The sequence below is a fragment of the Anas platyrhynchos genome, chromosome 7 (genome assembly GCF_047663525.1).
Source record: "Anas platyrhynchos isolate ZD024472 breed Pekin duck chromosome 7, IASCAAS_PekinDuck_T2T, whole genome shotgun sequence".
Taxonomy (NCBI): domain Eukaryota; kingdom Metazoa; phylum Chordata; class Aves; order Anseriformes; family Anatidae; genus Anas; species Anas platyrhynchos.
The window spans coordinates 26639656-26654415 of NC_092593.1; the positions used below are offsets into that span (position 1 = coordinate 26639656).

The window sequence follows — 14760 nt, forward strand, 5'->3', positions numbered from 1 at the left end:
GCCACTGTGCATGGAGAAGGACCAGCGTGTTTGTAGTAGTATTTGTAAGGCAGGGTTTGTTTAGATGGCAGTAAAAAGGAAGAGATCCCCTTTTAGGAACAGGGAGGAGATTCTAGCATTGAGGTCTATCCTGTCAGTGATCAGTGACAGCTCTTCTGTGTTAGGTAAGAAGACTAGCATTCGAAAACCCAAAGAAGTCTTCTGTGTTTATTTTTTCAGGAACAGTAATTTGAATGGCTCTCATTCAGCTGCTGACTGGTGGGAGACACTAACTTTACTTGAAAAACTCTCATTAAAAGCACTCCACTGCCTTTCCAAATAACAACGTTCAGAATTAATTTTTGCTTAAAATACTCGACATAGCTTCGAAATGCTTGAAAAAAACACTCATGGACTGTGCATTTTAAGTATATTGCTTCTGAGTTTTTTTCCCCTCATAATTACTTTTTTTTATAATCCACTATTTTTTTTCCAAAACTGTCAAGAGAACAGAATTGCTTTAAACTGTTATCCTTTTCATGTACTTGTACTTGATATGAGGTAGATCAGATGGGAGTATACCAGTGTTGACCCTTTAATCCCTGAGTCTGGAAACATGTTGGTTTAGGCCAGCTCCCATCTAAATTAATTTTGTCAGTTTGGGGGGAGTAATTGCAGCAAGTCAGACACTGAAAAGAGTGGGTGATTTGCTTTTGTACTTGCAGTGTGCCTTTTACTATTGCACCTTTCATGTAGCATTGAAAAATGTATTGCTAACATTGGACTACGTCTTCTTGATCTCCTCATTCCAGTCTCTGATATCTTGTAGTTTTTTTTTATTTTTTTCTGCAGCAACATTTAACTCTACCACTTAGCTATGAATATAGACTGAAGACCCACTGGTTATTTTTAAATATATGTTTTATATAGCATGGATTTTGCAGTTGCCTGTGTTGCCAACCTATCATTTCTTGTCTGGAGGAACAATGTATATTCATTGCTGTATTTGTTTTATTAAATAAGCAATATTCAAAGAGACTAGGACAACTAGGTGGGTCTGTTTTGGTAACTTCAGATGTTTCATCTGTAACGTACATCTGGCAGCATACACACATTGTTTATCTTGGTATGACAGAACCATCTTTTGCATTCGAGGGAAGTGGAGAGGTCTGGCTTATTGTTCATAATGCGGTTTATTAATGGCTGTGGATATGAAAAGAGCATCTCGCTAAATGGAAGTCTTGGTCAACCTCTGACTCTTGTCTTAAAGGTTTGAGAATAGACAATATGAAAAAATACCAGCTTCTTTCCAGATGGCTGAATGCTTGATGTGTCTTTATGTTTAGCTGTCATTCAAATGTGAATGCTGTGGTGATTATAAGTGTCTTCCATTTTTCTGGTTTGAAATGTTCCCTTTTATGCATTGTGTGTGTACAGATTAACTGTTTGGCTTATCAATGGGGATTTTAGAGCAATAAACCCCAACTTGATGGTATAGCAAAATCTGGGATGTTAGTGTTCATAGCCGACTCGAGAGTGCAGGTCTCAGCTCCATGTAACACGTTGTATACAGGAATTGTTTAGAAATAGGTCGTAGTGGACTATTAGCATTCTTTAAATGTTGCTTCAATTCTGAAACATCTCGCACACTGCAAGTTTTATACTGTTTAGTAAAACAAAATCTGCAGTCTGGGGGAAAAATGAGTTCTAGGAAGCATGAGGAAAGGGATTTCTTAAAATTGTGAAGAAGAACAAAAGCTAGATTTTGTTATTAAGCTATGAATGTGAAGCACATTATATAAAGTTTTAAACAACGGTGGGTTAATGCTCAAAGATACAGACCACAATTTAATAATTAGATTGTTAAATAATGCTGTAATCTTGCTAAAAATTAATGAATTTTCAGACTTCTAGTATTGCTTTTATGTTTTGGAGCCTAACTCTGTTAAGGATGTGCGTAGTGTAAGAAATACCTCTAATAATGCAGCCAAAGCTGTTCGTGTTCATCTCAACACAGTTGTGATGTATGTGCAAATAGAGCATTTGATCAAGTTTTTTTACAGGCTGTTGTCATTTGAAGTTTCTCTTTGTGGGGTTGTATTGGCTGGGCTAAAACTGTGTAAGGAAGGTTTTGTGTGCACACTCCCCAGCCCAGCTCAGGAAAGGCCATCCTGGTCAGAAGGGTGGAGAAAGGATTCGCAGAACAGTAACTGGGATATGTGTCGTTCTTCATGTTCGAGCTGAAAGTCTTTTCACCACCATTGGAGAGGCCTTCCTTCTTCTCTTTCCTTGTAAATCTCTAAAGATGTCCCATCCCAACTCCTTTGTGGTTCTGTTTTCCTGCAGGTATTTGAGGGAGAAAGGATGCCTTTTTGCACTTCAGGATAAGGGAAGGGAATAACGCTTCTGTACACAAGCAGTATTGAGTTCCTATGAAAGAATGAATAACCTCATTCTGTTCTTTGTTGTCTTCTACCTAGCCAATATCCACTTCCTTTATGGCTTAAGATTTTGATGACGTGTTAATTCTGGGATATCCTGTATTTCACTCAGGTGAAGATGGAAGTTGATCTCAAGAATGAGAGAGTTGTCTTTGTTTGAGTTTCATCTGGTTCCATCACTCAGCTCCGCCAATACCCTTTCAGATAGAGGCGGTTTGGTCTATTCACAGTGTGTTTTCTGCATCTCAAAAAACATAACCTAAAACCCATTAACTAGTAACATAACAAAATTATAAGAGAGATTATGTAATAATTCCCACTGCGTAATGTTATGCTGCTAGATATTTTTATTACTCTTTGAAATTCCTGCACACTTTTTTTCAAATGCTAGCCAGAACCAGTAAAGCTGACTAATCTTTTCAGAATTTGGCAGTGCTTGCCTGTCCTTTGTGCCATGAAAACATTCTTCAGTCAGTCATTTTTGCTACTGAGAAGTAAAGGGAGAGGGGAGGCTGGTTAATTTAGCATTTCAAATGACAACAAACTGGCAGGTAACAGCTTCATTTAGTACAGACCTTGTTCCAACACCTGTATGGCTGAGAATCCGTTATTTCTGCACAAGCAATTCTAAGTTCTGCTACTTCACCTCCCCCACTTCTTTTATCTTTTTTTGTGTAATGAACAGATGAACTTCTGCCTCGCAGGGACCCAGCTTGCATCTTCAAATACTTTTAATGCTTCTGGTTTTTAAAGCTACCATAGCTGTCTCAGCAGCTTTCCAGCACTGGGGCCTGACATCGTCCCTAATGGCTGTATTTTGGAGCAGGAAGGTCAGTCAGGCCCTAACCCCAACTCCCCAATGTCTGTTTTGTGCAGTATGTAGGTCTGTGCTGCTGCAGTGCCACCCTCCTGCTTTCTGGGAAATAGGTGAAATATTTCTGTATCAGGGGAAGAAAAAAGCCCCCCTGCCAATATACATACTGGCTTCTCACGTGGAAGTATGGATATACTTCTGTAATTTACTGCTGCTTTTTCCTTGCTTGAGCTTTATCTAAAGCCCAGTTTACATTACAAGGAGTTAGGGGATTTAATCATACCTGCTCTGCATTGTCTTACCAGCATTTGTATTCTGTGGCATGGGAGTTTGGAGTCTGCTATTGCTCAATCACACGTCTGAAACTCCAGTCACCCCGATAAGCAGTCCTGTGTCAGCTGCAAATACATTAATCACTTCACCAAAGTAAAGCCAAACAGTTGTAAATAAATTTATCTTAGATAGTATCTAGATGCAGGACTGAAGTGGTGGCTGCTCTTTCTGTAGCTGCTGAGCCCTTTATCAGTTTTTTTGTTTAGGATCTGGTATACCTCAGTGTAGAGTTAGCAACCAGCTCAGCTGTGTGAATTTACAGCCAGCCCTGAGTTCTCGTTTCTGTAGCTGTATTGAGTGGTTTGAATTTAAGGTATCTTCAGTTTTAGTTGGCTAAATATCAACATTGTTTTTCACTCACTTAACCTGAACTTCACTTTTGAAACACAGTAGATCTGTACGCATGTCTTTCTTATTTTCTTAATAGTCTATTTTATTTTGTTTTATTTTATTTCTGTGTCAGAAATGGCTGGTAGTTTGAATGAGTAGCTTTCAAGTTTTGTGTGCTCACTTTAAGTTGGATTTTAAGAAATGATTGGGGTCCCTCCACCCTCTGGTATTTTCTTCAAAGAAACAAAAAGCCAGACCAAATGCTATTTAATTATTGTTCAGGTGCCTGTGGAGGTGTAGCTTATTGGCATAATAATAGCACTTGGAGTAGTTTAGCTAATACTTGACATGGAGAACTTGGGATACAGAAGTTAAAGTATGCGCTTAAAATGTTGTGGTTTTACTTAGAGATGTTTTGTTTTGGAGCTGTGGTGTCAGCTTTTTTTAGGGGTGAGCCTTTTGTGTTTTTAGCTTGTTGAAGCAACTTAGTCTAAGGGGCTCAATGAGCCGAAAGGTATTAGTTTATAACTGAATATCTGTTTACATTTCTTATTTACATTCTGGCAGGCTGTCTTTAATTCAAAGCCTGGCACACGGTGCACTTCAGTTTTAGCTGAGACTTTAAGGAGCTTTTTTGTTGTAGTTCTTAGTCCTGCAGTCTGTGTGGACCTCTGCCTAAATGCATGTCTCCAAAGATCTTTGCCTGTTCTGGTTTTGCATACTTGTTTTTCGCTGAAGTATGTTCCATAAGTGTCAAATGTTGGAAGGCAGTGGAAAGGTGTGGGTTTGGTGATCCCTCAGCCCTGTAATGTCTTCGCTAAATCGTATTTTATTCAGTGTTCAGACAGTATGGAGGTAGCAAGCCATGCTTAGAGACTACCTGTTACTCAGATTCAGTATAAAATCAGAATGCTCTTCTTTTTGAGAGGTTGGATTTATATAGCTGTGCTCTGACCATTGGACTATTGGGGATTCTGTGCTAGGGATCTCTGTATTTTTTTTTATTTTTGTTTTTCTTCTCAGGGAAATGTCTCTTCCCCCTCCTCCTTAAGTATTCATCCGTCAGGATAAACTAACTTTCTCTTCTTCCTGCTCTCTAGGGATAGTGGAGTTCACTAGGTGAGAAGAATAACTACCTTTCCTTCCTTGTAAGAAATAAAGACTTTCCATTTGTTGGTACGTAGCCCTATTGATTTATCAAAGCATATTCATTTAAAGATGGCTAAAGAACAAGGAATCATCTTTACCTTGAGAGACTGCCTGAGCTGGAACCTTGCTGATGTTTAAGTTTGGCTTGCTGTAAGGAGGTGGCTATTAGGCTTTTGAAACGCATGTTTTCCTGTCTTCTCAGTAAAAAAGGAGTTTATTTATTGTAACCAAAAAAGACTCAGAGAAGGAAAGAGGAAGAAAAAGACCGAGAAACAGTTGAGTTTCATCCATCTAAGATAAAGCTTTGTGTACGGTGGTGTGCTGCAGAAGACAGGAGGAGAAGACAGGAGTGGTTATCAGACCATGCTCATCTCATGCTGTTGTGTTTTGATGCGTAGTTGTAGTGGCATGTAGTCCTATTAATTTCTCAAATAATTATCAGGTAAAGATAGCTAAAGATCTAGAAATATTGCAGTCCCTTGAGTGACTATTCAGCATAATGACCATTCAGCATGTTAAATATACCTTCCAGTGCTGTGCTGGTGCTGTGTTGGCTGCATTCCAAAAGCTAAAAAGAAGCTACGCCTTCTGGTTGTACGCTGTGTCTGTCTTCACTCAGTATTCCCTTTTGACTTCAAAGAAAAGCAAGGGAAGGCTTTTCTGCCCTTTCCCAGATGTGTAACAGTTCTTCTGTTAATGGTCTGTGGTGTTCCGCAGACCTCATGCATGAATTGTTTGTTTGTCTTCATTTGCTTTGCTTTTTCCACTCTGATCCTGAAGAGCCAGCAGACAGCCTGAGCAGACTTCACAAAAACCTCAGGCTGGCTGAGGTGTAAAGCCCAACCTTAGTGACCAAGGTGTCCTGTTGTATCTGTTTCTGTGCTTACCCAGTGTGATTAGTCTCCATTTTGATGTCAGGTATTTAGCACCTTCAAGAAGGGAAGCTTTTAAAATTGGATACTTAAAGTGACCTTAAGTAAAAATCTAATTTTTCCGTGACTGCCTTACTACTCTGTGATTCCATCCTTTGGCAATATCACATCCAATGATGATATAAAGAAAAAGGGTGTGTGTGTGGGTGCAGTTCTCAAAAATAGTCTTGAAAGATGAAGTGAATGAATCTGGACAAAATGTTAATGTATATGGGGGAAAATACATAAAATGGGGCCTTTCATTGGGAGCTTACTTGGAATAGCTTCCTCTGGTATCGTCTAAAGGCAGATCTTCTAAAAGACAGGGTAAACAGCGTTGTTTTGTAGGGATGTCTTTGGTTCAGCTCATGTTTGAATGCTTAATTGATTTCTTTTAGGAGTAAAACCTCTTCTTTTGTGAAAAAATCCCTAACCTCTCTGAAAATCAATGTGTGTAGTGCATCTGGAAACAAAGAATCATGGGTGTATTATTTAGAATGACTTTATTTCCCATGATCTCTAATTTCATTTCCTGTGTTGAAATCAGGGCAGATAAAATAAAACAAGCACAAACAGATTAAGCATATCCTTTTACAATAAACACCTGTGCTAAAAAGCATATTGATCTTGTGAGAGCTTCTTTTTTTTTTTTTGGAGTTGAGGTGTATTGAATCCTCATGAAAAGATGGTTCTTCATGTTTGTTTGCAGGTAACTTCTTGCTTTTTTTCAAAAATGTACTGATTTAGGGATTGTCCAGTCCTGTATGTTCCTCGTGTGCAGATACATGTACGCTGTCAGAACAAATTGTAAGTGACGAAGGGACAGTTTGGTACAGGCTCTCTGTTGGATGTGATTAACAGGGGAGGCCTGCTAAGGGGGAATTTTAGATAGGTGGCTGCTCTGGTTATTAGGATGATACCACGCTCAGTAGTATGTGGTAATCTAGTATCCCTTTAATTTTGTTGAGGCAATTGGTCAAAGACTGGGTAAGTGATTATTAGGTGAAAACTCATTTTAAGAGGCCCTAGCAAAGCAGGTGGTGGTGCTTTTACTTCAGCTGTGTATTTCCATGTGTTGCAGGTGTGCGGTGCAGCCTGCCAGCCCAGAAGCACTTGCCCATGTAGTTCAGGTGGTCTCCTCCTGCAGAAAGGGGAGCTCAGAGGGGAAGCTTTGCTCTGTTCCACGGGTGTTATGGCTGTGAGGTGGGTCTGCCCTCCCGAGCAGGGAGCTAAGGGATGTCAGTGCTGTTAAAAGTGATGATGCTGGCAGTACTGTGTTTTTCACTTTCTTGTGTACTCAGTGTCTTTGCGGCTTATGGTAGATTAGTTTCAGGCTGCATGTATGTAGCTGTATCAGCTGAAGTGAAAATGCCTGTCTTGTCTGGGAATGCTGTGGGAAGGGAGGTGAAGTTAAGTTTTGGCAGAAGAGTTGAGAGCTTGTTAGTCAGCCCCACTAAATCTACCATTAAAACTGAAGAATTTTGCCTTGTTTCATTGCCAGATGCTTAAAAGCAGTTTCTTTCTGAGCAGGCTACCTTCTGTCCTTTCCCTTCCCTCCCCGCTTTAATTTGTGGCTTTGAAGTCAGTCTGTGTAGATCTTGAATGTCACTGACATGAGAGAGTGCGTATCCCGTCACCTGGTAGAGCAATATGAAGAAGTTTTATCTTCTCGCTAGCATCTTACAGCATTTTCACTTCTAGTGCAAGCGGATTTGGTTTTCTTGAAAGCAAAAATTGCTACGGAATATGTGAGGCATCTATTTCTTACCATCTCACTCTTCTGTGACGTGTTTATCTTCCTTATATTATCTTGAAGGTTTCTACCACTTCTGAACTTCTAACTAGAAATTATTACAGATGTCTCATTTAATTTTATTCAGGAGAACTATAGAGCTATGAAAATGAAGTAATTAATTCCAAGTATGAGTTTATTTTCAACAGGGAGACCTGGAAACATGGGTTTGTAAATTATTCTGTTTTGCTGTAATACAAACTTTGGCAGTTTCCTGAGCAGTGAGACCCAAATGTTGCTTTTTTTTTTTTTTTTTCTGGAAGTTTGTGAAAAGAAGTCATAATGTATACTCAGTTGGCCTTCATCCAGGGGGCTTATTTGGGTCTGGTCAACATTAGGGTGTGCTGAATTCTGTAAATGTCTGGAGTAGACTTAATCTCCTGTGCAGAAAGCTGTTAGTCTTGGCTTTCTATATCAGCTTCTTGTGTTTGCTTTTTTTTTTTTTTTTTTTTTTTTTTTTTAAGATGTCATGTCTGCAACAGATACTATTGCTAGAGAAATTATGTATTTCTACCATTTCAGCTGTCCTCACATGTATGAATTAGACTCGGTTCTTTTTCTGTGAGAGAGGAGGAGGCGTGATACGTTTTTATTGTTGCTTCTCTTATGTTGCATACCCAGCTTCAAGTGCCTGTCTGTTCTGTTGCTGCTGACATCTGCCCGCTGTTCAGCTCTGGGTCATTCTTGAGAAATCCCTCTGCTGTGATGGAGGAGTATTTAGCAGTCAGCAAATTCAGTATGTATTATGCAAATCTTTATGTCCCGATCAACTGATGATTTTGGGAACTCTGCCTTTGTATTCCCACAAAGCTGAAACCCCACCTCTGCTACTACTGGTGGTGGTAGCCTAACTGCTGAGGGATGAAACGCTGCCTGAATAGAAGAGATGCTTCAGGCTTGTTAGGAGGTGATGGTGGTGGTAAGCGAACAAAGTGCTAGAGGCTGTTCTAACTTAGTGCTAAGTTTTGGGAAGGAGTTAGAGATAAGTCTGAGGCTGTGACCAAGCTCATACTTCTTGTCACTCTCAAACCACAGCTTGCAGAGCTGACCACTAATGCTTGATGTTAGTTGGCTGTGGATGCTGATGCATCGTGTAGCCTTGGACTGCTTATAGAAATCATAAAGTACTTATGTGTTGGGAGGCGATAGATCACATTGCACTATGCAGTGTAAAAATGATTAAATGGTAGTACCCTTCTCTCTCTCATTGACATTAACTGAAAATGAAGTTTTCAGAGAAATGGACTGCCACTTTCCTACTTGAATTCATAGGGAGGAAAAAGGAATCAAGATGGTCCTCCAAGTTTTTGATGTCTTAAAAATGCGTATTTAAAAATACATAAATAGGTTTGCCTTAATGATAGAAGGATTGGTCTTTCACTTGAATCTGTTCGTTCTTGACCAAAAACAAATGCATGTAAAAATTCTTGAAATTATCTCAAAGTTCATGAAGGCTGAAGGTGCTGCATTAGGTGGCAACAGTTCAGTTAGGATTCTGTTGCAATGTGAACATCAAAACCACTTTTTTTTTTTTATTTTTAATTTATGTCACTTCTGCCTACAGCATACTTGTGCATTCATGTGACCTGGCTTTAATTTATCATTTGGTAAATATTTGCATAGTAATTCCTAAAGTGTTCTACCACACATAAAGGAAATGATGATAAATAGCTTTTAAGTGGCTTGATGTTAAACACAAACATGACTTGCAGCCCTAAGGTAAAATGTGTGTTAGTGTAACTGTTCAATATTCATTTGGTAAGTGTTGGTAGGAATATACCAGGTAACCTGTTCATGGTTTTCCTTTAAATATTTAGATATTCCATATCTTACCTTACCACACTGCATATAACCTTTAAGTTAAGTTCTTTACACTTATGCTATTAGGATTTTTGGCACCGTTTCAAAAAAAATATATATATATATATTTTTTTTTTCCCTAAATGACCCTGCTAACATTGAGAGCATTTGGGAGCAAATATGCTGCAAATTTACTTGAATGGATTTCAAGCCAATTGACTTTTCAGTAGTGGATTTCCTCTCCTCCCTATTTTAAGTAGAACACGTGCACGCTGAATACTGCAGTTCTGGAAGGCAGTGCTTAGCAAAGCAGGTATGAGAACATGCGAGGTGGAAAAACTCTGCTTTTGCAGAAGAAATATCCTATGGTGCGTAATAAGCTGCTCAGTAATTGCTCCTATAGAAGGAAGGGCTATTGTGCAGAACATCCAGAATCAAAGCTAATTAATGAGATAAGTTTCAAATACAGTTTTATTGGTACCTGGGAATTCAGATCATCCCTTTGATTTGTTAATCTGGACAGCATTTCTGGAGGCTGCAGACCTTTGTCCTCTGCAGAGCACATGCATGAGAGCTCTTCTGCTTAAGAGCATGTGCTCTGCCAGGTGCATTTAATTGCTGCAAAGTGTCCTTGTAGAAGTGGGGAGTAGTTTTTTTTTTTGTTGGGTTGGGGGGGAGGCTTTAGCTGCTTTAATTTATTCAGTCCCTGTTTTTTGTTGTTTGTTTCTTTGAAGTTGTCTGGGAGGAAAGAAACTGATGACATTGATACATAGATTTTAGTTTTGTAATAAACACTGTGTCCTGCGTGCGGTGGCGTTTGGAGTTCATTCCAAGAACAAAAAATGTTCTCTGGCTCCAAGATTTCTTTGGAAAGGGGGGGCATTTTGCTGGTCCGAGGCATTGTTACATCTGTTACTGTGCAGAGTGAATTCCCTCTATCTAGGAGGAAACTGCTACTAGCAGTAACTGTTTGTTTCATCAGACAAGTCTGTCAAAATCAATGCTCTCTCTGCCTCCGTAGTTTCCGTTTTCTAACTCTCAGGGATGCTTTCCTGTTAAGTTAATAGAAATACGGATGTGAAACTGGGTTACGAAGCAGCATGTGCTCAGTCTGCAGTCGGGCAGTTGCTGTGGCGGGGGGGTTCTTGTGCCCAGAAGGTCACAGGGCCTTCACACAGTGTGGGTCTGAGCCGCCGTGGGGGGACCAGCACCCAAACAGTGTGTTGTGTTTTATTTTTTTCTGCTAAGGAGACCATATGCATCTTGTTCTGTTCTAGTGTTTTGGTGAGATTTGTTGTTTCTTTCTTTTAAAGATGTGGCTCCTGAAGCCGCACTTGATCCGAAGGCTGGCTGAGGAATGGTGTCTTCTGTTCCTTCAGACTGATCTAGGGACTTCACTTTCTCTTTATAGGGCCTTTGACAAAAACACAAAATTACTGTATTTGTTGTGGCCCAAAGTAAAAAGATTAGGATTTTTGTTAAGCGTGATGGAATTTAGGGTGGCTGTTTGTCTTGAGCTTGTTTCTTGCCAACTTGCTGCATTCTACTGGGACAATACAGCTTTTACACTCCTTTTTTTTTTTCTTTGTTTCTCTTTCAAAGGCACATCTGGGTTGGTGCAGCTACAGAATCACAAGTAGAAGCAAACAGCAAAAGCAAAATATTCCAATCAGCTCTTTGTTTTTTTGTTTTACTTTCATATCAGCTTTATTCTGTGCATAGGACTCTCCAAGTGGCATAATATGTATAACAGGTTTTAATGTATCTTCAGACAAAAATATTAGCCACAGAAGTTCATCTAATTAAGAGAGGTGATTTTCAAGTATGCTGTTTTAGTGTTAATATGTATGAATATTTTTCCTGTTTGTTTAAAGGTTCAGCAGGAACATCTGTAGCTACTGACGCATTTGAGAGAATCTTTTTACTTTGTAGGTTTATTGGTAGGGTCAAGCAGTGCTCTTTCACAAGGTTTCAGCATTAAGTAAATTATTTGATCAAAGTTAACCTGCTTGCTTGCTGCACAGAGATACATTTCTTCTCCCCCTTTTGATCTTAGGAATTTTGTGGTTACAGAAAAAATAGTTAAACCATGGGCTTAAAAATAAACCACCGAGCTATAATAGTTGACTGCATTTAATCACTTTACAGAGATAAAAACATGCATTTTCTAGTTAAATTTCAGATTTTTGAGCACCTGATACGTAGAGTGGGGAAAAAAACAAGTTATTTCACAAATAGGTGGTTTCAGTGCAAAATGAAATAACTGTAGTTAGGGGTAAATTCCTGATAGAACAGACATGTTACAAATAGAGATGCTCCATATACCTAATTAGGTGGTTGTCATTCAGCCGTGCTGTACTGTACAAATACATAACCATCAAACAAGTACGGGGGGGTAAAAAGGTTGTGGTTTAACCTTGGCAGGCTGCTAAACCCCACACAGCTGCTTACTCCCCCCTAGTTGTAATGGGGAAGAAAAGTGGAAGGTTAAAACTGTTGTTACCTCAAACAGTGAGTTTTCTCAATTTAAGAGGTAAAGCAACAGCTGTGTGTGCAACTCTAACCATCTCTTCCTTTCCCCCAGCTTTTTTTGCTGTGCACCATGTCACGTGGCATGAAATATTCCTTTAGGCACTTGGGATCAGCTGTCCTTGTCCCCTCCCAAGCATCTTGTGCTTGCCCACTGGTGAAGCAGTGTGAGAAGCAGAAAAGAATTTGACTCTGTGTAAATGTTTTTCAGCAATAGCTAAAACATTTATGAGTTGCCAACACTGTTTACATTAAAAATCCAAAACATAGCAATTAAGAAGAAAACTAGCTCTGTCCCAGCCAAAACCAGTACATGTCAGAATTGAAATTGAACTGTGATAGGTAGGTGGATCAGAACAGGAAAAATATCCTGTGAGTTCACCAGTGAAGTTGGTTGCGGCATGATGAGCTGACCTTTCAGTATTATTAGGGTTCTTGTGTGTTGTGAATTCTGTTGTTTTGACTGCTGCCTATTAATGATTTTTTAAAAAAGTCTAATCAAATCAATTCACATCTGTACCTGCAATGGAATTTCCTTAATTATCCCTTGTCTACTGATGGCCAAAAGTCATAGAATGGCCATAAATAAACAGGGAGTGGGATGTACGTACTTCTCAGGAACTTCTTCAGTAGGGGAACATCCAAACTAGTGATCAGGAACTCGCTAGTTAGGATGCTGCATCTATTGCACTTTGCTTCTGAGAACAGTGATCTAATAAGACTTGGCAGGAAAGAAGGGATTGAAGATACAGATACAGTAAGTAGAATCACTGAGACTGCATGTTGCACCTCAGCAGTGTTCTTTCTCATTTCTGAAGCCTGTCTTGAGGCTGTATGTGCACGTTAGTTTCTTGATCCTTAATTCTATGTATTCTGGGCAGTCTCCGTACTATTTGATGGAGGTCTCAGATATGCTTTATGATCTTAACTAAGCGTGTTTCCTCTTCAGTGTGCTGTAGAAGATGCCTCGATGAGCATCGAATTGGTGCTGGTACCATGGATCACTCAAACATATTGCTGTGAGTTGGTGATCTGCCGTGTGTTTGTTAAACCCCAGTACCTGGCTCTGGTAGGGCAAGCTCAGATAGAAGTGCCCCTTAGCCTGTCCTCCTGGCAAGTCATGTGTCTGCAGTTAGTTGTTACGGTTTGGAGACAATGGTTACTAAGCTGTGTGCCTGCACCCCTCTTTGTGTTTCATGTCTGGAGAACAGGCTCTTGAGCAGTACTGTCCGAGCCTTTTGGCTTCAGGGTCACTGGAAGGATGGCTAAGCTCCCAGTTACTGGAGTGGAGTCGTTAATGGATGAGGAAAACATTGGTTTCAGAAAACTATTGCTGTTTATATGATATACAATGCTGCATTGCAATATGAGAGCATTCATTTCTGGAAACAAACTGGAATTTACTATTATTTTTTTTTTTTTTTTTCAATGACAGCCTGAGCAACCTCCTTGGAGGAGAAAAATGGTGAATGTTTTTATACATGTTTGTGTATTTAAAAAAAAAATAAATATGTATCAGAAACTGTTAGGAGATGTGTGTGTGCATGCATACATGTATTTGTGTGTGCGCTGATTAGAACTCAAGCTGTCCAGCTATCAACTACTCCAAAAAAACAACAAGCAACAAACCCAAATGTTTTCAGCTATTTCCATTAACTACTGTTGCGGAATTGAATTTATGCCACTTCAGCATAGCAGTGATTTAGGATTTATTTTCCGTCTTTATGGTAAATAACAAGGTTAGATAGTATGATTTTTTAACAGCACTTAATCAGCATTTGATCTTCAACCAGTTTAACAGAATGATTTCAGTGGAATTTGCTGCAATAGAAACAGCAACTTAAAAGATTCAAGGACGGTAAGATTCACCCAAAGCTTACTGCAGGGTCCTGGTGGGTGTCTAAATCCAGTCATGTGCTGCCAGATCACCCCCTGGCATGCATGAGCTACGCACCTGCTTCCTGGTCGGCGTTTGCTGGTGGCCAAGCTCATCCCTTGAGGAGCTGGCCCAGAGGTGCTCCTCTCCTCAGGGTGCCCTAGAGGCATCCCAGCTTGGGAAGATGAAGAGTGCCATGGTCCCTGGAGAGCTCAAGGAGCTCTTCACTTGGGACTGCTGTTTGTAGGACTATGAGACAACTGTCTGTGAGTTAAAATTTCCAGGATGGAAAAATACTACAGGCAACTTTTTTTTTGCATAGAGTTCCGTAAGTAGTGTCTTATGTCTGTAGTTTTCATTTTATCCTTTTTCAATAACTTTCAATTCTAGAACAAGCTCTTACCTTATGATTTAAGAGGGAAGTGGGTGTGAAGGAAATGGGATACAAAACTGCTTCATCTGATGGCGCTAAAAGCATGCAAGGTTAGGTTGAGAATACTTGTCTGTCTCTTACAGGATTCAACTTACTGGGTAAATATTCACCACCTGGAGTACACAGATGGAGGAATCCTGGACCCTGATGATGTGCTGGCAGATGTTGTGGAAGACAAAGATAAGGTAGAGTGAGTGAAAATACCGCTGCTTTTTGCTATGTCTTTTTAAATAACTAATGCTACATTCTAATTTCTTGGATTTCCAGCAGGTGAGGTGAGTGTTGGATATCCTTAAATTAAACACATCTGCCTATAGGTGCTGTAGCACTTTTTCTGGAGTAGAACTGGGGGCAGGGTGAAGGGGAAAGAATG

General features: G+C 39.7%; 1 protein-coding gene across 6 annotated transcripts in view; it reads left to right on the forward strand.

The window, feature by feature from the left end:
* The window catches only part of PARD3B (par-3 family cell polarity regulator beta), a 399043-nt gene that overhangs the window by 11506 nt on the left and 372777 nt on the right, over nt 1–14760 (forward strand). For 5 of the 6 annotated variants that reach the window (XM_072041064.1, XM_072041061.1, XM_072041062.1 and 2 more), the window contains exon 2: nt 14471–14572. The exons of the other annotated variant lie outside the window; for it this stretch is intronic. In XM_072041064.1, coding sequence (XP_071897165.1) covers nt 14471–14572 — 102 coding nt within the window. The remainder of the gene's footprint in view (nt 1–14470; nt 14573–14760) is intronic. 6 annotated transcript variants of the gene reach the window in all.